General features: G+C 34.8%; 1 protein-coding gene across 5 annotated transcripts in view; it reads right to left on the bottom strand.

The window, feature by feature from the left end:
* Positions 1-27,745, bottom strand: part of SPOCK3 (SPARC/osteonectin, cwcv and kazal like domains proteoglycan 3) — a 182,120-nt gene that overhangs the window by 61,203 nt on the left and 93,172 nt on the right. For 4 of the 5 annotated variants that reach the window (XM_021396014.1, XM_021396016.1, XM_021396015.1 and 1 more), the window contains exon 5: positions 7,334-7,460. In XM_021396014.1, coding sequence (XP_021251689.1) covers positions 7,334-7,460 — 127 coding nt within the window. Of the gene's footprint in view, positions 1-7,333; positions 7,461-10,497; positions 10,551-27,745 lie in introns of those variants that run through there. The other variant, XM_021396017.1, reaches the window with a different exon arrangement.

Raw genomic sequence — 27,745 nt, 5'->3', positions numbered from 1 at the left:
ATCAGGAAGAAATTCTTTTCTGTGAGAGTGTTGAGACACTGGAACAGGTTGCCCAGCAAGGATGTGGATGCCCCCACCCTTGAGGCATTCAAGGCCAGGCTGGATGGGGCTGTGAGCAACCTGATCTAGTGGGAGATGTCCCTGCCTGCAGCAGTGGAGTTGGAACTAGATGATCTTAAAGGTCCCTTCCAACCCAAATCATTCTGTGATTCTATTATTCTGGTGTTTATGGCTCTCCCTCATAAGTGCTCCATGTACTACTAAACTTATTTCTTTCTAATAAGTGCATAGATGTATGAGAGCTGCTTCAATGATAATACCTCCATTTTATTATTTTGGCCCATGACATCAGAGATGGATGTTGGTGGTATGGCAGTAAAGGCTGAAGACCTTTGTTTTAGACCAAAAATGAATATAATTATAATGAATTATAATAAAAACTTCAAGTATATTAATTTACTGGAAATAGCATGTTTCAAATAGGGATATCATGCGGTTTTGTTGTTTAGAATTAAGCAAACTTTATGTTCTTATTTCAAAATATAAAATGAGCTCACGTGATTGCAAAACATATAAAATAAGGCGGTGATGTATGGATCAGGTTGCAGCAAAAGTAATACCTCCTATTTTATTATTTTGGCCCATGACATCAGAGATGGATGTTGGTGGTATGGCAGTAAAGGCTGAACCTTCCTGACAGCATCTCGTTACATTTTAATGCCATGTGACAGATGGCAGCAGAGGGGCAGTCTGACAAAATGACGTCTGACATGGATGCGTGTAGGAAACAAAGGTGTGTCATTGAATTACTCCGTCCAGAAAAAATGGCACTCATTGACATTTATCAATACTTGCTGAATATTTACGAAGACCAAGCAGTGGATGTGAGCACAGTTTGGTGGTAAGTAATGTGTTCCAGCAGTGATGACAGTGACATGAAAACAAGCCATGTTTTGGATGGCCATGCAGATTTTTACAAGCGCAGCACACAGGTTCTTGTTCATCACTAGCAAAAATGCATAGTTAATGGCGATGCCTGTGTTGAAAGATGATGTTTTGTAGCTGAGAAGCTGCTCTGTCAAATGGTGTTATTGTGCTTTTTGTACCTGTTGTGGTTTCCACAGAAATAAATAGGAGGCATTACTTTCAGAGCGACATATGTATTTACCAAACTGATACATACCTAAACATTTTTGGAGCAACCTACATACCCTCTCCTGGCACACTGTTTGAGATCTTCATTGAAAGAATTACTGTAATATTTAAACGTTTTCACTGGGCCAAGACCCATGAAGTTTTCTCATTTGTCGTTTGCGACTTTCAGCCTCATGTACTTTAATCCCATTCTTATCAAAGATTGTCTGCTGTTAATGCTCAAAATTTGTGCCCTAGGTTGACATCATCTTGCTTGATCCTCAATGCCTTCAGCCAATTTTCCCTTACAAAAAAAAAAAAAAAAAAAAAGTCCGAGGATCACAAACATTCTCTAATCCCACCTAATTACCTCTGCAGGTACAATCATTTATCCTTCTCTCCACTGAATCTAGGCTCACTAATAAGCTGCAGCTTGGTAAATCAGAGACATTCCCTCTGTTTTCATTCCCTTCTTGTATCTGACACAATTCACCACCACCATCTCCACTCTCTTCTCAGGTGCCTAAATGTTTCAAATGTCCAGAAAAACACTATTTATTGCATCTTAATGCTCCAGATCCATGTTACCACTGGTTAACTTTCCAAACTGTTTTCCGCTCCACACCATCACTCCACCAGCATAACTACACCAAGGGCAATTCCGATGTTCAGCCTCTATTCATTTATTTCTGTATGATGTATAGATTCTATCGGAATTAAGTCTTGGAGTAAAATTATTCTGCTTATTTCAGATGTAATTTCGATTAGAGCATTTTGAATACTATTTTCAAAAGATTAACTTCTGCTGGTTAAAAGCTGCTCAGAGGAAGAATGTTATTTAATCTCCAGATAACTATGGATGTCTCTAATGCAATCTAGCAGTTTCAGAAAACTGAAATCTGAACTATCAACTAATCTTCACTTTAAGTGATCTGCTTTTTCTTCTTTTAATGGTGGTCCTTTTTGTCAGTTTACATACAAATTTAGATTTTCATGAATATATTCTGAATCTGAACTCTTTCTGTATTTATTATTTTGTATCAGTATACTACTGCTGTGATATGAAAAATATTTAACACTGACAGAGGTTTCACTTTCCCCTGTCAAATTGTCCTACTTTTTTACTACTTTGTGCCTCCAGCCCAGATTGTTTCTGTGTTAGAAAAAACACAGTATTGTTTTTAAAAATAATGTAAAGGCATTACAAAGTTCAAGTCTTAAGAAATTTTTTTTTCCAGTCCATAAAGTTGCACTTCTTAAACTGAAGTACTGTTTATGTACATTTTAATGTATACCCAGTACATAGTTTTATATTAAACAAACATAGTACTCTGGAAATGAAAAAAAAGGGACTCAAATTCCATTGCTGGTAGTGTAAACACGTCATCCTCATTTAGGAAATACTTAAAGCCACTCAGAATTTCGGAATACTGCCTGTTCTATCTAGTATTTTGTCATCTAAGCTATCATCTCAATTTCTTACCGCTTTAGCAGCTATTTATTTTGCATGCAGTTGATAAAAAACATCAGTTAATATATAATTTGGGATTTTTAGTACATCAGCCTATTTGGAAAAATTGAATAAATAAAGTGAGTAAACCCTTCTGACACTTCTCTGCTTGACTTTTTTGAACATCATGTCCTATCACTTCAGGTTCCAAATAAAACTTCAAGCATTACTGGCAAAATGCATTGATTACAAAGATTGGAAAACTACACAATCTCCATCTGGTCTGTTAGCATTAGTCTTTCTTTTTAAACATTTAAATAATAAACAAGGAGGTTCCAGCATTTCTGTGAAAATCAGTCTAACTTCATAAAGTTTACTTCATGTAATCAAGCAATATACATTTTATCTTGTTGACTAGTAGTGAATCACATTCAATAAATTGTCTTTTTTTTTTCTCGCTCTCCTTCTAGCCGCAAGTCTGTGGACCAGTATGTTATAAAGAGATTTATTTCAGATTACATTATTTTGTTTCTAAGGATAGCCAACAAAACTTAGAACTTACAATTTTTGGCTATGTTTCATTTAAGTCTACAGCTGAGAAACAACACAGATAAGAAATAACTAAAAACATCTGAAATCAATAAAAACAGCACTGATTAAAAAAAAAAAATGGGATGTCCTTAGAATATAGGCTTATGTAAAACAAAAAGCAAACAAAAAAACACTAACTACTGAAACTTGCAGAGTAAGGAACCAGTACCAAACTCCCTCTTTCATAGACCATATGTTTTTCATCCACTGGCTCTCTTTTGCCCCTCTAGAGACAAAGGGATCATAATTTGAGAGACTGACGTACTTGAATAAAACATCCACAACTATCAAATTAAGAATTCATATCTTTTTACTTGCTCTTCTGTATCTTTTCTATCTTAGTTTGAGAAGCAATATTAGATTCATTATTTTTGTAAAATAACATTTTTAATGCTACTTATACCTACAGCACTCTCATGAAAAATAAAGTTTCCATTTAAAGGAGAGAAAATTATTTCATAAAAAATTCATTGTGAATATGAAAATAACTGAAAAAATAATTCATAGAGGATCTAGAACTTACTGCCAAGATGGTTCTAGAATAAAATCATAGAGCAACTAGCATATTTAAATGAAATCACTTATGTGACATTTTATTTTCAAAATACTCAAATCATTGCTCAGAAATCTTATTTAAGTATCAGTTTTGTCACAGCGGGGCTATGTGCAGATCATCCTTAGCCTAAGAAATACAGCTTCATTACTCTGATGTGTGATCTTTTTTTTTTTCCTTGTATTTCCCAAAGTCCTATTTATAATATACTACAATATTCGTGAATTGTTTCAAGCATCTCAGTCACCATCTTCTCCACAGATACACCAGCTTCATTCAATGCATGAATAGACAAATTCAGAATGTAAAACTAGACTAATGAAATTTAAAACACATTTATTATTTAAAAGCTACTAAGTAAAAGCTGTGTATAATGCCACCCTGGCAAGAAAACTGTAAGATCTCTTTACGCTGAATTTCTTCTTGCATAATAATGAATGTTCTCTTCAATAACTCAACATTCTAGCTTGCAATAGTTTTATTTCAACATTCCTGTACAGATAATAATTAATATTTCATACTTGCTGCTTTTTCTTTATATTTACTACTGGTGAATAACTAAGGGCTGAGAGCACAGAAAGCCTTAATGCTGCCTGTTAAAAATCAGTGTGAAACACAGCAATCTTACCTGACCTCAGATAAGCTCAATTTAGAAGTTACCTTACTTTCTACAGTGCCTATCCATTGTAGTCTCTTTTTTCCTTTCCAAAGCAGAAAAACACTTATGGAATATCTATAGTTGCATAATTTTATAAAAACATTTGCATGGGTTTGGCCTGAAAAGGGAGGTCATACAAAAATAATGTCCCTCAGAAAACTGCAAGTTTCTGGCTAACGTACTATTTACTGACTTATTTTCAGAGAATGTATTGCACACTTTGACATGGTCATTGACAAATGCATTCTAAGCAAAAGAAAATTGCTATATACACTCCTGCTGGAGCTTGATGACACAGTGAAAATCAACTTTGCCTGGAGTAAAGTAATACAAGCATTCATATGTACATCAATTTTAAAAATGACTGCTCTTGAAATAACCTTGCAGAGACCTCTATTTTGATGCAACTCCACCACTGAATTTGAAATCATAACATCACTGAAAAAAACATATAATGTTTATAGTAATACGTAACTGTGGTCATTAACTTCTTAGGTTTTTTTTCATCAAGCATTCTCCTGCTATAAATTTAGACTCTACCATTATGAGGTAGTGAAATACAAAAGAGCGAGCCCTGCAAATGCACTCTGATGCCATGTTACCTTTGTATGACATCCATTCAATGAGAACAGAGGTCGAATAATATGTACTACTAGAATGATTGTAGCTCTGACAATGCACTGGAAAGGAAGCAGAGTATCTACTTATTCCATTCTTTTCTCATCATTCTGCTTAAGCAACACATCCTCACTTTATTGTTAGTACATTAATTGATGTGAAAATATCTGCAACTCATCATTATTTATGGACTTCTGTTTATCTGCTTCAGACCAGACAGAGAGAAGCCATAAGGGTCACTTTCACTCACAGGACTATTCAGAATACAACATTAATGAAGTTACCTGATTCTAAATGGATCAATTATTCCTGATCAGTTATTCCCATGTTTCCACAAAAAATCAAGTAATTCTGAGATCTTCTGCTAGCATGTCAGAGTTCATTCACACGTGGTTTAACAATATGAGATACTGTGCATCTGAGAACAATTTATTATGGGCAAGGGATTGGTTCTAAAAATGAGCACAAGTTGCTGCACAGCTATAGAGACAATCTCTTCCAAGTATAGAACTATTGGTTTCTCCTTTCCCTGCCCTACAATAACTACAACTAGAGAAGCTCATTCTTCAATTAAGAGGCTTCCAGGCTTGTCCTGGCATGTTTGCATGGTTTTTTTTGTTTGTTTTGTTTTTTTTTTAACACCCGCCCCATTTTTATTTTTTATTTTTTTAACTTTACGATGACTGCCCTTAAGATTTTTTAAAACAGGCTTACAGTTGCAGCTTAATTTGTGAGAAAACATTCCTTTCTTTACAATACTTCTTTTTGTGAGCAGCAACTGCTTGTGCCTCGGCATGGTGGTCAGAGAGAGGTTACAAATAACTGCTTTGTTCCTTCCTCCAGACAACATGCCAGCTTCCAAAGGCAAGGAAAAGGAAGCCCATGACATTATGATTAACTAAAGTCTGCTTTCATTCTTGTCTTGTGTCCTCCTCAAAGACAGCAACAGTTCCTCCAGGGTCTGTGAGACAGAAAATTGATAATATAGAAAACTATGCAATAAACGTGAAAAACAGCTGTGACGCTAGTGTTATATTAGGAAGATGTTAGGGAGAAACTGCAATGGAAAATGTTTACGATAGTTCAAAAAAAAAAACCAACTTATTTTTCAATATCATTTATCTCAAACTACTTATCTTCTATACTTAAATTACAAAATCACAGCATCTGCCTTATTTTTTAAGGCTTTTTAAAGGTTAGGCTTGGCACTTCACATGATCCAGTAAAAGAAATGGTAAAAATATAACCTGATGTCTAGTTGCAAGATGCAAGCACATTTCAAGCTCTTGACAAAACACAGGAAATTACTGTGAATTAAAATAAGAACATTTTCAAATGCTTAAATTAAACCTTTAATTCATGTTGACTCTGGACAGCCAGAATGCCTGCTAAGCCAGAGAGTGTCCAAAATTCACTGGGCTTCAAATACCTGATGTTGAGAGTTAGAAATTTTAGTTAAAATTAAGACTCTTAGGCACTGTTCTGTAAGTGTTGTGGTTTTATAAGAAAAATATTTTCTAATTTGATGTTCAGGATAAAAGCACAAGAATTGTCAAGGTGGTGAAAATAGTAGTTATATTCTGATTTTTTTTTCTTCTACTGAAAGTTTTAAGGAAGATGCTAAAACAATCAATTTGCTTTCAGCATTTTAGAGCCTCCCAATTTCCTAGTGACATCTGCAAGTTTGAGCTGAGCACTGTATTAATGCAGGCTCATGATTTTTTGGACTTCAGCATGACCAAAATCTTTTCTCTACAAAAGATTAGGTAGACTGACAATACAGTTTTTGAATTATTATTCTGTCTCCAAGTAAGAATGACAGAAAAGTCTTAAAATGCAGGAAATGCTGATGCAAGAAGTGATGATAGACAACATTTATTTAAATTACTACTTTTTTTTTTTTGTCTGGATATTTTACATCTATGCCTTTGGGCTTGGAATATGAAGAATCCTGTCAACGGTCAAGAGGCATATCTGATTTATGGGGTTTACCTGACCCTAGACTGAGGATACACAAGAATTTTCTTTCTCTTTAAAAGCCATGCCTTGGTGTCTGTAGCAAATACATTTCACTGGAGCTCTGCTACATTGCAGAGCACTGGTGCACTGTGCTTCTTTCGGTTCTGCTGTTCTATGCTGTTTGGGATTTACCACCACTGTGATTTTTTTTCTTAAGATGTGCTACTGTTGCTGTAGGTTGCAGTCAGGAATATATTATAGTTAAAACAAGTAAATATTGATTTGTGTAACAATACAGTATTTTACTTTCCAAGAGCTGGAATTGAAGTGAACATTGAAAGTATAATTCAGTTCTGTATTTAATTCTTACCTGAGAAGAATATGTATGACCATCTGATCCACAAACAGGATTGGTATAAACTACTGGACACTGCTTGCAGTTTGATGAATTGGGACCACTCCTCCACTGTTTATGGCCTAAACCAGCCTCTTTCATACTGTAAGTAAACAAAAAGTATGTGATTCTGATAAGCAGTAGTAAAAATAGAACATAATCAGGGTATTTTAATGAGCCTTTACAAACAGTAAGCCACACATCATTTCAGCCATTACATAAAGCGCTGGCAGTATTTACTCTTTGCTATATGCTTCTTTGCTATCATACCATACTCATTGTAGCAATACTTGACACCTGCATGTAATTTCTAAGACATCTTTGTAGAAAAAGATAATAAAGATGATGCTTTGGTGACTATTACGTTTACTGATCAGTGAAAGATATCTGACTTGTGTTGTATTTGCTTATTTTCTTCTTATTAAATAGTATGAATAGAGCTATTATTATACCTGGAGTTTAAAGAGTTAACATTTAAGTATTATTAAATGTTATCATAAGAAATTCAATAGAAACAGTTAAGTGGTCCTTCAGAGTACTGTTTAGCCTACTTTGACCACTGTCTTTCCCAGATTGCATTTCTCAAAATTCAGACTCCACTACCACAGGTAGAGTTCAAAGGTAGATAGAGGCAGCTTGCTGGAACACAGATTTGATCGGCATGTGTGTGTATACGTATGCTTGCACACATGCATCCACCAGCACGCAAACATACAAAACCAGATTTTAACCCAGACAAAAGCTATACTGGTCAGATTAAGGACTAAAATAAGAATAAGTTCTGACACTTCTTCAAAATATTCTCCCAGCCTTCAGTAGCTTGTATCATATGGCCATGCTCAGAGAAAAATGTTTTCTCCTGGTTGCTCTGAACTGTTATTTCATGATGTTTCCATATGCTTTTTGCACCTATGAAAGCATATAACAACCACTGTATCCTGAAACAGTTGTTTTATGAGAGATGCCTAATTCATAGTATGACCTACAATATGCTTTATATACTAAAGGCTTCCATATAAATAAGAAAATAGAACAATAATTATTTTCATTGCATTTCCTGCTTGGAAACTTAGTCAAAAATCTAAAAATGTTTATGCTTAGAACTCAGCAATAACTTATCAGAACACAACAAAGCAGTTAAGTGTTCACACTCAAAAAGTTCAAATCAAATCTTTAATGGAGCAGAACGCTTTCACTTCAGTTCACCTGATCATCAACAACTGTTCTGCTAAGTAGTCATGAACTACTGCTTGAGAAGAACTTGTCAGCAGTAATAAAATGAAATGAATTAAGAAAAAAAACAACTTGTCCTCTGTTTTTATGATGTGCATAGTAAACCTAAGAAAGCACACGCTTGATGATAAACTGGTGATGATCAAAAGCAAAATGCCATTTGTTGGTTATGCTGATGTTTTTATGCTGTCCTTAATTATGGCTGTAAATGTAGTCTTTAAGAAGAAAAAGATCATGTAATTTATATATACATGTTTGCATTCAGATTATGCTGTGACTATGTTCCAAGCTGATTCAATTACAGGTAGCATGATGAGTGGTAAAATATCTGTACAGGAAGTACAAGAGAGGGAGAAATCTCAAAGTCTTACCACTAATTAATAATAACTAACAATACTTTCCGCTGGATTGCATCATTTGAAGGCTAAATACATGTATTATACATATTATACCTGCTGTAATTTCTGTTCATCTGACTCACAGTAACTGTAAAACACTGCATAAATCAATTGCAAAAATTCCAGACATCAACAGAAAGAATTTTGATGTAAGTAAAAGACAGAAATTGGAAACAGGACTTCTGAGATACACAGAGGCTGTTGCGTATGGATTCTCAAGACTAGTAAAGATTACAGATCTTTAGCTCATCTGTCCTCACTATTATATCTATGCCCTCAGTGGAGTAGACAGCCAAATAGAGATGGGAATGGAGTGGGAGGAAGGCGTGTCCCAACTGAGGGAAAAGGATGAGTAAAATCATCTAAAGGAAGGAAAGAGAAAGAATCACAACAGGGCTGGACACCAGAACAAGCAGAGGAAACAAATCACAGGTCTATGAAGACAAGTGGAGTGGTATAAACAACATAGACAGATCAACCAGCCTCAGACTTAAGCTTTTAAATGCAACCTATGCCAGGCTATTCATTCAAGGCTGAGAAATCAAGTTTCCTCTTCTAGAAACAGTTCCCCTGAGATATTCAGCATATCACTCTCAAGATTTTGTTTCCATGTAACTAGTATAACTTTTCTATAAAACAGAAGTATCTGTGTTTTCCAAACTCAGAATAAATGAATTAGTGATAAATAAACTATAAATCATATTAGTCCAGAGATTCTGAGTCATACAAATGCTTTAGACAGACATATGTTCAGAAGATTTATCAAGAAAAAAGATTCTGTATTATCATAGCTGCTCAACAGCTTTTTTTTTTTTTTTTTTTTTTTTTTAAACTATCAGTCAATGTGCTGGCAAGGAAATTAGGAATGTGGAATGTCAGTAAAAAATATTTTGAATACCAGTTATGGTACACACATGCATTTCATAAAATCTATTAGTATTGAATTAAATTTACATATCCTAACATTTCCTTACTCCCTTATTTAATTCTATCAAGTTTGTTCCTCTTGACTATTTCTTAGCGCTTTTACTGGTGTTTTCTTTTGTGTGTTTTTTTTCCCCCCTACAGGCAATGACCAAACATACAAATTGCTTACACGGAAACAACTAAGAAATGATTATAATGATAAAAATCATCCTTAATTATAAATCACTGCTGTATGACCATGATGTAAGGATACAGAAAGACTGCTTAATGACAACATAAATAATATCAGATATAACTTAACTATGCATTTAAAGCAATAATTTTTTTATATTTTAAAATGATAGAGGAAAATAATCAGTAAACAAATAAATCAGTTATGTCACTGTAAGAAAACACAGTCCTTTCGTTCTTGTATTTGTTGGTTTTTTTTCCATTTGATAAGCAAAACATCCAGATCATCACAACTTGAAGTTACTAAAATTCTGCCATTTTAATTTTTCCACTACAGTCACTAAAAAACTTCTTGTCCCCGTTAGGCTTTTGCCACAATAAAAATAAGAAGCCATAATGTCTTTCACTCACAGATTTTGTACTTCTTGATTTCCTGAAAAAGGATTTGGGGATCTCTCTAATAACTAGTACTAAATACAGAAGCTCCACCTCCTCTGACATTGCTGACACCTGAATGATTATATTCAATCTATGGGTTTTAATTCACCAGCAACACTTGTGATTACATTAATTTGCATACACCAAATTGCCCATATGCTTTTAGATTGCACATGCAACTGCATGTCTGGAAACATAATTAGGCAATCTGCTGAATTACTGTAGCCTATGTACCTGTTTGCATACATAAACTTACCTTTCTGTATATACAGTGATCATGCCTCCAACTACTTCAAGAATGCTTAAAATAACTCTTTGAATATTTAGCTGCAAGCTACTAACTCTTTGGTAACGTGACTTTTTTAATGACATATAAAATGCATTAGTGTCCAATTCACTTAAATGAACTTGATAGCTTTTAACAAAGCTAGATTTGAGAATCCTCAAATACAGGTCTTCAAATGCAGACTGATAGAAACAAATTTGCGTTAGTAACGAACTAATGTTTCAAGGAACTCTTGTAATTTTCCTCTGATAGCTATATTTGAATTTCTTAGATAGAATTACTCTGATTTAGAGGCTGTTTGATTATGTTTTGCTGCAGTCTTTGGGAGACACAATCAGGCTGTGTCAGATTAACATAATTAGAAAAAGCACTTGCTTTGCCAAACCTAATTTGTTTTTGTTAGACTTGACTAGATTTCCTTTAAATTCCTTCTTCCTGTGGAAGCATCTCAAAATAAAACTACAGCTTTCAGTGTTTCTCTCAAGTGACAAAAGCAACCAAGATGATATGGCGTGATGAGTTGCAGGCAGCTCAGCACCTCACAGATGTTCAATCATTCCCCACAGAGGGATGAGTGAGAGAACTGGAAAACAAGTGAAACTCATGGGCTAAGATGAAGACAGTTTCATAGGAAAGAAAAGGAAGGGAAAATATTAATAATGATAATGAAACAATGAAATAATAATAATAATGAAAGCAATACAGAAAACAAGTGCTGCACAACACAATTGCTTGTCACCCACCAACTGATACTTAGATGGTCCCATGCAGTGGCAGTGGTCCCAGCCAACACCCCCAGTTTTATCATACCATGTGATGTCATATGGTATGGAATATCCCTTTGGCCAGTTTGGGTCAGGTGTTGTTCTGTCCCCTCACAGCTCCCTGTGTACCCCCAACCCCTCACTGGCAGGGCAGCACAAGGAGCTGAAGTATCCTTAGCTCTGTGCAGCACCTGCTCAGCCACAACTAAAACATCAGTGTGTTATCAACACTGTTTTCCTCTCCAAGCCCAAAACACAACATGCTAATAAATGCAATGAAGAAAATTAACTCTATCCCAGCCAAAATCAGAACACATAGCCATTTCTTGCATGTGTTTGCGTCCCTACATTATTTGGACTTTTTCACTATTTTGCATTATTTGTAACACATTCAAGAAGATTTGTCTCAATTCTTATTATCTCCTTCCATCTACCTGTAATAACAAAATGTATTTTTACTTTAATATAGCTTCTTGTCTCATTGTTATATAGTTTCATTACTTTCAGCAGTATGCTTTGCAAAAGTATGCAGAAAAGAAACCATTATTTTATTCTAAATATCTATGTAGGACACTCCAAAAGTAATGCCCTCTATTTATTTCCATGAAAACTACAACAGATAGAAAGAGCATACTATCACTATTTGATAGAACAAATTCTCAGCTACAAAGCACTATTTTTCAACATAATCAACATGATTAGTTATGCATTTTTGCCAGTAATGAACAAGAGCATGCTGCGCTCATAAAAACCTGCACCAGCATCACTGTTAGGAATGTGTTGCCTATTCAGTCCATCTTTCATTGGCCTGAATAGGCAGAAGTCAGAAGGTGCCAAATCTGAACTATACAGTGGGCATGATCGGACAACCTAGCCAGGACTGGCAACGTGCTGCATGGCTTTGAAACTAGTACAAAGCCAGGTGCTATTGTGTTGCAGGAGAAACACTGTCATCTTCTCTGGCCTGACTCTGGAAGTTCTAGACTTCAGCTTAGCCAGCATCATCAAGTAGTGGTCAGAGTTGATCTTTTATCTGGCTTCTAGGAAATCCAGAAGGATCACGCCTTTCCTATCCCAAAAGACAATGCATATCACTTTACCTGCTGAGGGCAGCATCTTGAACTTTTTCTTCAATGAGGAATTCACATGTCGCCGCTCCATGGACTGCCATTTTGACTCCAACTCGTAGTAGTGACACCACATCTTAATGTGTGTAATGATGTGATCCAGGAAACTGTCACCTCAGCCTCCTATTGGTTCAGTAGGTACTAACAAACTTGCACACAGTCTTCTTTATGTTCCTGTGTCAACATCTGTGGAACCAGCCTGGCACAAACTTTGTGATACTCCAGTGTTGCCACGATCGTTCCCAATGCACTGAAGCCAACGTGCAGCTCTGTATACGGTACCCTGGTCATAATCTGCTGATTTGTGTGGATGAGCTAACCAAGTTGCTCTTCATTTCATGGTGTCACAACTGTGCATGGCTGTTTGGAATATGGCTTGTCTTTCACATCACTGTCACACTGCAAAAACGTACCTCTCACTGTCTCACTGTGATCACATCCACTGTTTGGTCTCCATCAACATTTAGCAAGTGTCAATGAATGTCAGTGGGTGCCATTTTTTCTGCATGGAGGAATTCAGTGACACACCTTTGCTTCAGATGCACTTCCACATCAGATGCTATTCTGTCAGACTGCCCCTCTGCTGCCATCTGTCACACAGCAACAACATGTAACAGAAAAGTTCAACTTCTACTGCCATACCACCAACATCCACCTCTGGTGTCATGAGCCAATATAATAAAATAGGAGGCATTCCTTTTGGAGCAGCCCTCGTATAAAGAAAATTAAAACCTTAAAAAAATTCATATGTATTTTTTAAAAATAGTTGTAAGTAACACTGCTGAAATTTGCCCTCTATCTATCTGTGCCACTTTGACTGACTGAAGTTAGCTAGCATAGCATTTTAATGAGATGGAAAAGCATTGAACACACAGCAACACAGAAATGAGTTCTCATTATTTATCTATAGTTGCATGAGAAGTGAAAGGAATTTTAGTATACAAACACCTGAATGAAGAATTTGCACCAACCTTTTTTTTTTTTTTTTTAGTCAAACAATACAGGCATTTCTATGAGCAATGTGTTACACATGATTATGCAAACTACCAGAAGCTTAGAAGCTTTTTTATGGCTTTTTTTGTGGAAAAAAAAATATGATTTCAGATGTTGAAGCAGGCAAAGATCCTATTTACAGATAGTACTACATACAGGTGTTTCTCTCATAATCTCCCAAACTTTCCCACTTGTAATTCACACATCCAGGCGCTGATCAGCATGTATTTTTCTACCACTTCATTAAAATATGGTTTACAATGAAGAAACAATATTAAAGGACTTGAGTCATAAACATTATATGTTATGCTAGTTTTCTGATCACCACTGTTACATGGCCAGATTTTTCAGGAGATACGCATATACAAAAAATTATATGAACAACTGAGTTATCAAAACGAAGAGAAAAAACAAGACTTAAGGTAATGAGCAAATAACAGGAAAATAAATATAAAGAAATCTGACTTAGAGACTAAGACTTATTAATAAATAAAGGCTTTCACCAAAGGCCCTAATTTCAGCTGGTAGGCTGCATGTATATGTTGCATTAAAAAAGCTAGTCCTTAGTGAGATAACTCTATTGGAATTGGAAGGAAAAACTGACCGCTGTAAAAAAGTTCTAAATATTCTTTCCAAACTGTAAGAGATCGTAGCTGTTCTGAGCTTAACATCTCCCTGTCTCCCATTCCAGGTGTAGCTTGTCTTTTAGAAGTTCTGATTAATTTTTTTTTTTTTCAGTTTGAGATCAAAGACAGAATAAAGATGTTCAAATACTACCTAGAGACAGTAATAGAAAGTAGTCTTGTTAAAGGATTAAGATAGTTGTGGGACAAATTCTTCTACATTGTATGAAATACCATCACGCCAGAGGACAGTTAAACTATGTATTGGTTAATCTGAAGTATATTTATATAATTCTTACAGTTCTATTGATGTTGTTTTGTTACATCACTCACTTCTATCAACTTCCCTCTTAAGTACTGTAAGTACTGCATTTACAGTATTGATGCCAATTATAGACTTTACACGTACTTGAGAGGATGTAAAGCAATAACCTTACTACTCATTTCAGGTGATAAAATATGCAGGACACAAATTCAAACTACAAAGAGAATGTTCTTCTGAAAATCAGTTCCTCAAGTTTAAAGGTTCTCGTTTCCCAAATGTAATAATTTGCATCTATAGAACGCCGCAGTATGTATGACAAGAAAGTACAAAATACTAGTTAAAAACCTACTGCTGAGATTCCCTACAACTGGGCAAAATATGAACCAGAACTACATTACAGTAACTTGCAATCCTTAAAAGTCTGCTTGCAAAAAGCATACCATTTAAATATGTTGAACTACATGATTTAACCATAACTACACAGCTCTGTACAAGTCCATTCCAAAATGCTCAAGGCTATTCCTTACACTCCAAAAATGGAAACAACAGCAAAAATTAAACTAGAACTTTTGGAACAGAAGAGCTAGTCATTGCTGAAGGTCTATTAACTTTGTTTTCTATGAAATATCAGATTTTCCTTTTCTTTTTTACAGTAAAGAATCTCATTTCTCTAAAAGCTATTTTGTATTCAGGTGTCCATTTGACGTCTTAGGAATTTACAGTATGTTCAAATCACTCTGCCATCTAGAGACCACAATAAGAAATCTTCCTAGATCAGTATTTAGCAAAGACTATTACACACAAAAATAAAATGTTGGCAGGTAAGCTGATTTCCTAGACTAGCTGATTTCCTGATTTTCAAGATGATAGCACCAAAAGTAGTATGGCCAGCAGGGCCTCTATTTCACTCTGCATTCAGCTCCAGGGCCCTAATCTCAAGAATTACATGAGCCTAGTAGAGGAGGGCCATGAAGGTGACTAGAGGGCTGGAGCACCTCTCCTACAAAAAGAAGATGCAAGAGTTCAGGTAGTACAGCCTGGAGAAGAGAAGGCTCTGGGGAGACCTCATTATGGCCTTCCAGTACCTAAACGGGAGCCCATAGGAAAGATGGGGAGAGACTCTTTTATCAAGGAGTGTATGATACGAGAAGGGAGATGCTTTTATACTAAAACAAGAAATATTAAGGTTAGATGTTGGGAGGAAATTCTTCACTCTGAGGGTGGTAAAGCACTGCAACAAATTGCCCAGAGAAGTTGCAGATGTCACACTCCTGGGGGTGTTTAAGGCTTGGCTGGATGGGGCCCTTGCGCAGCCTGATCTAATGGAAGGTGTCTCTGCCCACAGCAGGTGGTTTGGAACCAAATGGTCTTTAAGGTTGCTTCCAACTCAAGCCATTCTGTGATCACATAAAAATTTGTTATTGTACCACTTCTACACTACAAGTCATAGAGTTCTCACTGAACAAAATTAAGATGTCGCACATTGAATTTTTATCAGTTGGATGGAAACTAAGTAGAGTAGATAAAATAATTTTCTCATTTAATTCTTTAGGAAAACTGTTGACTGCCAGCAAGTAACAGTTTATTATTTTTGTTAGACTTCACATGTCTCAACTACAGTTCAAAATGCCACATTTCTATAGCAACTAGAAAAGGATTTCTAAAGATTATTAAGACATTCCATGGTAAATCAGCAGTATTAAATGTAGACCTTGATCACAGCATACCACAGAATTGTTCCAATTAGCACAACAGAACATTTTTTTAACTAGAAAATAGCTAATTTCCCTATAGACTTAAAACACTGACTGCCACAAAACTGATCTTTACCATTACAGTCCACTCCTAACACCTTGCAGACAGTGCCTGTCATGCAATCTATCTTTCTCATTGCCTTCTAAGTGCCACTTTTACTCTTGCTGCCCATGTTCCCAACTCTCCTCCCTCACATGGATCATCATAGTGTCTGCTTGTAAATGAAGCAGAAAAGAAGGAAGAAAAGTCTATTTATAAGAATGACGTTAATGTATGAAAGGATTTCCATTTACTCTCTTTGTTGTCATCATCAAACATCACCTGTGTCAATCACTTGAACTCTATCGTCAGCAGGCAGCTTTTGAGTATCGGAAAGTTTATTTGCATAATTCAGAACCTAATATTCAACTCATTTTATAGGCTCACAAGTAGAAAATATTTGAGTTAATGACCAATATCAGAAAAACATGTCTTTTTTATTCCTGAATAGCAACTATAAAAGATAACTAAAGAAATATTATTTCTGCAAAGTGATTGACATCCTCCAGGAGTACAAATAATGTACAGCTTGACCACTTTTCATTTTTTTTTTAATATCCATTAATTTTCTCTAGAAACATACGCTTTATTTTTTTTAAGACTCATTCCTCTTAGTAAATTAATCAGTTATTTACTGGAAGGCATTCTCATACTCATTTACTAATGCTTAAATTACTTCAAGTTGACGGTAAATTTTCAAGAACAGTGTTTATAATATTCTGAAATGTTACATCACTCTCCACCAGCAGTGACACAGCATAAATTCTAAGACAGTGTTATTCCCTTCAGGATACAGTAAAAAAAAATCATAATTTCTTACATATTCACATAACATATTGAAATTTGATTTTTTTGTTTTTCAGAATCGAGGATATAGAAATGAGCTGGAGATTTCCTAGCTTCAGAACTTTTGAAAAAATACATTTTGTACAGAACAACAGTACTACTTTAAGCGTTAGTGATTAAGACAGAAAATTATACAGTTTTTCTGCAGAGGTTACATTCACAACAATAGAGGGAGTGAAAACTGACTTATGATAGGTACATTGAAATGGAACCAAGGCAACTGTTATGGAGGCCTTTTTTACAGTTACAGATTTTATAAAGACTCTTAATGATATGTCAACAGTTACACTTCATTTCAAATGGAAGCAGAAGGAAAGTATTAGAAGTTACGCAATGCTCTATAAAGAAAAGTACTGCTGAACTAGAACATTTGTAAAGCCAAAAGTAAAAAAATTAAATAAATGCAAACTCATGTATTAAACTCAAATGGATCATTCAGTTTGTCAAGTGTCAACATGCAGGTAAGCCACATACATTTCATTTGACTTCCAGGTGATCTCAGTGAGATATTACAACCAATTTCCACTGGCTCCTCTTGCACAGCCCATTTAAATCCAAGGACCAATGATGACACTCTCTAAAAATCTAGTACTATCCTCTAGTCTTTCTTCAAAGATTTTAACAGATTTTTAGATCTAATACCTTCTTGGTTTTATTATATGTCAAATAAAGGGATTTTGTTTCCCTCTCTCAAAAACTTTACTTTTGTTCCACGAAAACTTCTTTGAATTTGTGTCCACTAAATTTTGTTATCCTAAAGCAGTTATTTCAGAATCTTTGTCTTCTGGTCCATGATAACTTAGAATACAAAATACAGCTCTAAAGGGTAGCTTTAGATTTAAACAGAGACAAATTGTGATAAAATTTGTAAACGTTCATCTACATGACCGAAGATTCTTTTTTTTTTTTCAGTGGTTTATGTACAATACATACGAACTGCATATTCAAAAACAGTAACTATATCAGAAATTAAGAAGATATTCTTATGAGCCTTTACCAATTTTTACAGAATTTATGTTAAATTTTTTTCCCACGTATACCATGTCCATTTATCATACATTATATGTTAAAACACACTAATCACATTGCTAACTTAAACTTTAAAATGAGATTGCATCCTCAGAGCTGGTAGTGGCTAGAAGCATCTACTGACAGGAGTATGGTCTGCTTTGTTTCCAGCTCTTGGAGTAAGAAAAATCCTATAACATTATCCAAATTCTACAGCAAAACTCAGTTTTGAAAGAAAAAAACAGAATACTAAGTATGAGTGTTATACATTATTCTGACAGAGCAGTCAGTGAAAAAATAAAATAGTAAACATAGAACAGTAGTATCCTCCAAAGGAAATAATATTTTAACCTTCCTTTAGATTTACTAATTCATGTCTTTGTCATTCAAGGCTTTACAATACCAGCCCTACCTGTTTAAATTACTCTTAATTTTATTAAATACAGATTCATTTGTCAGCACAGGATGAAACCAAATGTATTTTGGCACAAACCAGGATAAAATATTACAGCTCTCTAGAGAGTCAGACTGATATTTTCCAGCCTGAAGTGGACTGGGGTACCGATAGATATATGGTACAAGTATGGTGGTTTTCGTTGTTGCTGTTTTAGCTTTAATTTTAAAAGAGCAAATAAATTCAGAAATAACGACATTACATGTCAGCATGGTTAGCCATACTCTCCCACAATACTGTGAGTAACGACATTACATGTCAGCATGGTTAGCCATACTCTCCCACAATACTGTGAGTAACGACATTACATGTCAGCATGGTTAGCCATACTCTCCCACAATACTGTGAGTCCCAGGTATAGGAATGAGATATGAATGTGAAACTTAAATAAAATCATTTGCAGTTGTGTTCACTTCTATTGCAAACTTTAATTAATTAAAACACAGCCCTATTATTTTCAGCACAACATACACAAGTGGGTACAATTCACATGAAACATTTCTTCTGATTCTGCTGGCATCGAGATGTGCTGTTCATATGGTATTTGAACTACATACACTTACATCTGTCTGAAAGAAAACTTAAATTGAGTATCTACTCAACTGCTAGCTAGAAAAACAATCATGGCAATATTCAATTCAGATTTCATGATTAATGTATGTATGCATCACATCGCATATAAGAACATATTGATAGAACTGACAATGCATCTTGTTCAAAGCAAGTACAGAAAAAAGGTATGGCACTATTTAGAGAAGGCTACTTTTATATCTGACTGAACTGATATCATTTCTATCATCAGTTTTATAACAAGGAAACGTTTTGAAAAACAGATTAGGAAGCATATATTAAAAAGCTGGAAAAAGGTACCCTTATATCATCCAATTTAGATGCTGAATCTTAATGCTTCTTAGGCAAGTCTGTTGAAAGACTGTCTCCAAAGAAATATTCAAGCAGTGACTACAAAGCCTACTTTCCTCTTTTCCATGGCAGACAAATATTATCATGAAAGGCAGGGGAGCATCATTTATAATGTTTTTTAACATTCAACTATTCTTATAGTTCTTTTCTGAATCCTAATTCTCAATATCCTGCCTGATTTGTGAGTATTCTAATGGCACAGAGTATTGTGCTGGTGTTCTAAGAGAACAACTGTTGTACACTGAATTCAAGATTACTGCATTTCCTCACTAGCTGGCAATCTTTAAGGTCATAACCAACCCAAGGTTGACTGTAGTACTCTAAGCAATATTTAGATATATAACAAGGCCATTACACCAGTCCCATGATTCCATATATTCAGCTTTCTGTCAAGTGGGAGCTCTAAAACAACCAGGTAATGACTGGGTCACTACAACACGACTGCATTACTGCAACAACTCTCAAAATAATTACTGTTCATTTTTCTAATACTCGCAAATCCTTAACTTGTTCCAATGATGTATCTGGCATCAGCATTTCAGATCCCAGTGTCATACTACAAGCTTATTTAAGTAGTTTTTAAGCACTTTCCAATGTGGCAGTTTGCTCCTCTCTGATACAGCATGCTTCTTTCTTATCTTTACAATTTGAAACATATATGCCAAAGTTTATACGTATTTTGAGATATATGCACATGGACACACACACAGAGTAAATCCACTCAAGTTATGTGGCCTTGATTTACTAGTGCACAGCTAGTGACAATTTCTGAGATTAACAGCAGAATACACTATCTCTGTATACCCAGCATAAATGACAGGTCATTGATTTATAATCAAGTAGAAGGTTACTATTTTCCATCACATTCCATTTTTAACTGACAGTGTGACTAAAGTGGAAAATAAATGAAAACAAATATAGAATGTCTCATACTAATGGATGCAGTCTGTTTGAGCCTTCTGTTTCTATTCTGTTGCCAAAAGCCACAAAAAAATTCTTTAGTTGCCTTTTTTTTTTTTCTCCTTTCTCCATGAAGACAATATGGAACATATTTTAATAGTTTGACTGGCAAACTGATTCACTTATGTTTGAAAGTTTCCCTGCTTTTGTACATTTTGATGTGTTTTTTACTGGTTTTAATTATATCAGCTTTAATTTCAGCACTTCAACAGAAAATGGAGAAGGTACAATATGACTTTTGGAAGTACCCAGAAATCAGGAGGTTCCATTTGAGTCTCTTGGATCTGAACTTCAAATGCATTTCTATTGCATTCTCTACAGTTGTTTATCTCTTTCTCTCTCGTTAATTTATATTGATGATATTTATGCAATTGTCATGTCTTTTCTCACATCAGCTGAGACAGAAAGAAAAGAGAGAATAATACATTTTTAGACGGTAAAATTTATCTGAAATTATTTTCTAACACCACCTGTGGCTGTGTATTTCAAGCTTAGTAGCTTATTTTCTAACCTCTACAATTCTGCATTTCTGCGATTCTCTTATCATGTGTATGTTACTACCATTTTGAGCAAATTGCAAAATGCAAGGAGGCACCTTGCTCTCTAAATTGTTTTTAGCAGTTCCATTACATCTGTGAGGAGTGAAAATATCCAAAATACTCATGTTCAGAGGTCTGAATATCCCTTGATTGTTTGAGTGGATTGAGACTCCTTTAGAATCTTTACAGCACACAGCATTGCCAACCATTTCTTCTAATGGATGTTCTTTGCTCTGAAACACAGCTTTAAAGCAATCCTTCCCTTTTTCATTTTTTGTTCCTAACCCACTTTGGTTTTAATTCTATGGTACTTAACTTCATTCATCACTGTGTTCCACTGCTAGACTGATGCTGCTCTCACTACTTGACAACTCTACTACTTCACCTGGCAATTTTAATTAACTGTTCTCCCACCCCAAGAAATATCACACCCGTTTCACTTAAACAGTAATAATGTTGGTTTTTTTTTTTACATTAGCCTGTTATATTACAAATACACTGTTAAATAATTCTACCTACCCTGGACACCTGTTCTAATTAAACACCTTTGAACTCGACTCTACTCTCATTCTAGTTTAAATCAGAAGTAATTCTGCTGAACAATAAAATCATGTAATAAGCAGAACTAAGCCTCTCTACATATATATTATTTGCTGTCTGGTGTTGAGGAGCAATAGGGCTTGAAATGAACCAGCTGTCTTGGTAATTCCTGCACAAGCATTACTTGTACTGAATTCCACTGCCAAAATCCTTCATCTTCCTCAGATAATCTCAGAAACATCAAAATTCCATGTGTGTAGCTATAAATTACAAGATAGAGCACATACTCAGACAGAGAACTGCCTTATGTGATGGCCCTCAGGGTCACAGGTAGTACCTGTATGATATTTAAATTAAAAACAAAATAGTATCAACTTGAACTGGTTTTGCTAGTATTATTACACTAACTCATTTGTGCCAAAGTCTATGATGTTTTCAGATGATGCTGTTAACAAGGTGTTAAAGAGCCATTGCAAGCTGCGAACAAAAACTATTTTACAGTTCACAAGTTTTTAGAAGTATGCTTCACAAAACTAAACTTCTATATTCTGGCACTCATTAACAGCTATGACATTTCTATGAAAAAAAAACAGAATTCCCCAAGATGATCTAGCTAACTGTCTGCTTACTGTATTGCAATCCTTCAAGTATTCTCTGAATAGATGGGAGACTCACATATCAGCACCTCTTTTCTCAACTTGCTATTATCCTGATATCAGTATGGTATTTTGAAATTTACAAATGATGTCTGATGGCATCAGAAAATCCTATTACTTCCATGAGTATCTACATATGAAGATATTTTTAAAACATGCAATATTATTTGTGCTGCTGCTTGAGGTGAGAAAAAGAAATGGATTAGGAGTGTGACATTTTCTTGTCTGTTAATTCACACATATAGGTAGATTATTTTAAAGATAAACATTAGAAATAATTCTAAAAAAGCAGGCTTGTGATGAAATTTCTGTGCCAGAATATGAAAGAGAAACTAATTGTCACTGTGACTGTCAAATTAAGTTTTATAAACTACCAGTATGTTGTCTCATATTCTGCTTAAGATGACAGAGATTTGCTTATGTGTGTTGGTATTACATTCCTCATGATATCTTAGAAAAAAAATATTCTACGAAGTAAGTGCATAGCCATATCCATTGTTAAGAAAGCTAAGGTTTCTATTTTATTTTTATATTTTTTCCATTAGTGCATGAATGCATCCTCAGTCATCCCTCTTGCTTCCTTTCTCCCTTCCCTAATATCATAAAGTTGGTTCAATAAAGTGGTACCTACAGAATCTGCTAGGCTCCATAAAGTATTTCCTACCAGATCTTACTTCAGGTATGCAAGTGTGACCGCATGAACATTAATCCATGCTATAAGTGAAAGCAAAGTACTGTTAAAGGACGGGACAAAGTAATACATAAAAACAAAGGAGAGTAATTTTCCTTGAGATAAAAACATTAAGGAAAACTAGAAGAAAAATGTCAAGGGATCAAACTCAGGAAGAAACAAAAACATAGCATAAAAGATGAAATAGCAATAATAGATACTTATATTACAGTAACAGCAACAGAATTGTAGTTTTGATGTTAGCGTTTTGTTTAAACTTGGACTGTAGTTCCGAGTCATACTTCATTCTGCATCATCTGGAATTTGGAAAACTCTTCTTAAACATTTCAAAAATTATTTTAAGCTCTCAAAGAAAAATAAGATAGCTTAGGTCTCACCTTTTGCTCTGCTCTGTTGCTCCCAGAGAGACTCCATCTCCACCTGGAGCCCTTGCTGGTGTCCCAACTGTGGGGACCCGGTATTATGCATACCGAAGCACAGCACGTATCCTAAATTGTCTACCTAATTTCACCTTCAAAGGCATGACTGTGCAAAACAATAAATTCACTCCCATCTTCAAAGCTAAATGTATTTCTAAATACGTTCCTTTAAAAGAAAAATCACAAACCCAACTTTAAAGTACAAAGACTGCAGTGTAGCAAGAATGAGTAAAAGGCCATGGTTACACTGCAAAAGGCAAATAGTGGTCTATTAAAAGATGACAAATGGAAACAGCAGTGAGGGAGAGAAATGATTTCATAATTTGTTTGGGAAAACATTTGTTGCCAGAAAAAAATCACAATTTTTTGCTTTTAAAACTTCTGAGAGCAGTGGTACTTCTTCCCTCTCTAATTCTATTTTTATTTTTACTGCTGTTGCTATAGCTTCAAGCATATATAAACAAACCTGTATCTTTTCATATCTAACTGGCTTTAGAAAGAAACTATATTGCAGTATTTAACTGGACTTTTGTACAGGGCAGCATGCTGATCAAATGCAGCAGGCACCCCCTTTCAGGCAGCAGCCAGGAAGTGACCATAAGAAAAAGGCAAAGTTTAGCAGTTCTTTATTGCCAAGAAGAGGTTGCTGCACGTCAGAAAAATCTGTTGTCTCATCTGTGCGCTAGCTTAAAGGCCTGTTCCAGTTATCTACACTAATATCTAAATATTTCTTTTAACCACAATGCTGACCAAGAGCTCTGGTGGGAGTAGTGCCATGTCAAAATTAATCAGGTTCCTAAAATTTGTTTTGAATCTGCTGTCTCATTTATTCCCCTGGTTCCTTGAGCAAGTAAATGAAAGCAATTGAGCAACAGTTCCAGAAATAAAATGCCATCATAGTTTTCTAAAATTATTTTTCCTCTCAATGCCAATTTTTTCAGTGCCTTTTCATCCTGAAGTCTCTCTAGGACTTTGACCATATTTTTAACAGCTCTGCAGTGTTTCTGTTTCTGCTACGTGCCATTTGTCAAGGTGGCCAGTAACAACCAGAACTTAACATAAATCAATTGTAAGACTGCACTAATAAAATGATTTTGTAATATTTACAGACTATTCACTTTACCATTCCTAATTTTTTGTTTGCTTTTATAACTACTGCATCTATATACCATTTCCCTGAGTTCTTCATAGTGATACTTCAGGCTTGGTTCTTGGTAGAACATACAAACACTATTCATTATACCATGCATTACTTTGTTTTACAATTTTAAGACAGGCGAAGCAGATTAGCATGTGACAGAAGGACTGCAGTAGTTAAAAAGGTATGGATTGGTTTCTTAAGCTGTAACATCCTTTTTTCTCCCCTCATCCAGAAATTTCATCTAATTTTCATCTATGCAAAATTTTAGCAAAATTTTTTTCTGAGATTCCCAGAGACAGACTCTACAGTGCATGCATTGTGCGGATGGTCTGTATATGTGCAATAAACTCACAGTTTCACTGAAATAACCATACAGATATTGCTTGAATTGAGATAGCAGATTGCACAAATGAAGGAAAGTTTAGATCAAGCCTTAAATATAGGATTATAAATAAATTATTATTATTATTATTACTACTACTACTATTAACAGACTCTGCAGAATGGTTTTAGGAAAAGTCATAGTGTAAGTGTCCCAACATTTTGGCTAAACTATAAAATGACAAAATTTTTTAGGCAATAAGTATCTGATATAGAATACGTTGTCATCTGTCAAAGGAGCCATTATCTGTAAGTTTAATACTGTTGTTCTCTACTAGGAGACTACAGCAATTTTATAGAAAGCATAGTTTTGATGATCTGGACACATGAAATAGTTCTTAATGTTTTATTTTAAATGAAAAAGAAATATAAAAACGGAACACAAACATTTAGTAACTCATGATATGCCCTTACTTTATCAGAAAGTATGTTGAATTATTTGGTTTCCAAAAGCAGTAGTACATTTTCCAAGGTAGAACATCAATATTTGTACACAAACCGCACTATGATAAAAACATTTCCAGCTGTAATTTATTTTTAACCACAGGAAATATTAGAAGTACTGTTTTACTAAAATGGAATTAGTGGAATGATTTCTTTTCACTGAACACAGCTTTCCCTACTCAATTTCAAACACTTAGCAGCTTTTTCACCACAGAGCTGATAAACACACAACCTACAAAGAAAGACAGGTACATGAAATGAAATGCATTATTACTGACGCTAGTCAGTAATACGAGTACCTAAGTTTAATCAGTTCCAAATCCACAAGAAAATATTTAAACCTCTCACAATCATCACCACTTTATTCTTTTCCATTATAGCAGGGTTTTGCAGTAACACCAAAGGACAAAAAAAAAAAAATCCCAAATTAGGCACTAATTGATTATATAATATTTACTGCAAGCATTTTATAGTTGATAATGTATTCTACTACAGTAAGCTCAAAACTGATACTTACAGCTGCTTCATAAACCACTACAAAAAAAAAGTGCAAGCTTTCCTTTAGATAGGCAAAAGTAAGAAGGGATATTGACAAGTTCTTGAACCCATTTTACATGTATTTTCTGATAAAGGAACACTGAAAGATTTTACTTCTATTACTTTCTGTTATTACAAGGTTTAAATGAAAGTCTACAGTGAATCTTATTGCTATGAAGTAAAATTATGAATTCATATCCAAGGAAAACAACCTTTTATAAGCACCATTTTCACCAACCCTAGTTTTATCAAAAGAGCAATCATTTTACTTGTCAGATTTTCAGGAAAGTTGTGAAGGAAAATAAAAAAAAAAAAGAATCAGAAACCATTTGATTAATGGGACTCTGCATTAGTAGCAAGCTCTACACTTTCTAACAGTAATGCTTTTCTAGATCAGACTTCACATTCCTATTTTTTGAAGAAAAGTATCTTAATTTATTGCCATTTAAGAAGTGGTTCAGCTGAGTGTGTGCCTTCAGTGGCTGCCAGCAAGATGTTAGAAAAAAACCTAATTCCTAGTTTGTAATCTTGTTGCAGAAGTGGAAAGTAGGACACTCCTGATCACTGAAAACTTCATCGTTCTGACTGATTATCTAATGCCCCCACAGCCTTCTGAGAATCTGAACAAGATTAAAGGAGCAGGTACAACATGAATAGGCTTAGGACTTAATAAATTCAAGTCCATCTGCATCATTCTGGAGACAGACTCTGTATTTTCCTTAAAAATAAGTGTATCACAGATTTTGAAAGGGAAAAATTTTGTGAGAATGTGTTCTACTTGTGATGAAAACAAGTTCTGTTTACACCTCCTTTATTTCAAGTTCACTTTGATCTCCTACAAAGCATACTTTATTTTACATTTGTAGAGAGCTGTTTTGTTTGTCCTTAAGCACAATCATTTTCAAGTTTTGAAGTTTGGCTCAAGAAAGCATAAATACTTTATGGCTAAGTTGCAACCTTAATAAACAGTAATGCTATTACGGTAAATATTGGTAAGGCAGTGTACATTATTGAAATCTCCAAACATATCTTTTGTTCATGTTAACAGAATTTACTTATAAATGGAGAATACCATTAAAGGGTACTGTTTTCCTCTGTGTATCCCTAAGTCCCATCAAACCACAGAAAGAGAAGTCCCGCACAACATATGCAAAACATCATGCACAGTGTTAGAGCCTCTTTTTCCATTCCAAAGCAAAGAAGTAGCTAGTAACTAAGAAGCTTAATTTTTTTCCTTTAATGAATTAAATGATGGAGCATATAAAAATCTCCAAAATATTCATATTTTCACCTCTTTTTTAAGAACACAAAGTCCAAATTATTTTCTCTTTTTAGTACTTTGTAGAGTGTCGGTATGATCATATGACCACAATGGCATAGCCACACAATTATTGGACTAATCAAAGCTATATAATGTTAGCATTGTGAAAGAAGAAGTGTTGCTCATTAACCCATTACAAAAGAATTACTGTAAATTCATCCTACGTGCAGCATCACTTCCTGAGCAAACAAACACACATAATGCAACAAGCTTGAAACACTGCCAAGCTGGCAGACTGGCAACTCGAATTATGCAAAGAAACAGAAAACCTTCAGTAGATTCAACAGAGCTTGGAGCATAAGAATGATTAAGTGTTTCTGTGTACAACCACAAATCACAGTAATGAATCAGACTAAAATTTCCAATAAGAGACTTAACTGCACCAGCTGGCTTTCTTCAGCAACATTATAATGTAAAATGATGACATCCTAAAAGTGTTACAGCTTTTGCACAATGTGCCTAAAGCAAATCCTTTGCTTTGCTTCAGGTTTTTTCAGACCATTTTTGTAGT

The sequence above is a fragment of the Numida meleagris genome, chromosome 4 (assembly GCF_002078875.1).
Source record: "Numida meleagris isolate 19003 breed g44 Domestic line chromosome 4, NumMel1.0, whole genome shotgun sequence".
Classification (NCBI taxonomy): domain Eukaryota; kingdom Metazoa; phylum Chordata; class Aves; order Galliformes; family Numididae; genus Numida; species Numida meleagris.
The sequence above is the reverse complement of the archived record's forward strand: the minus strand, read 5'-3'. Positions and strand labels throughout refer to the sequence as shown.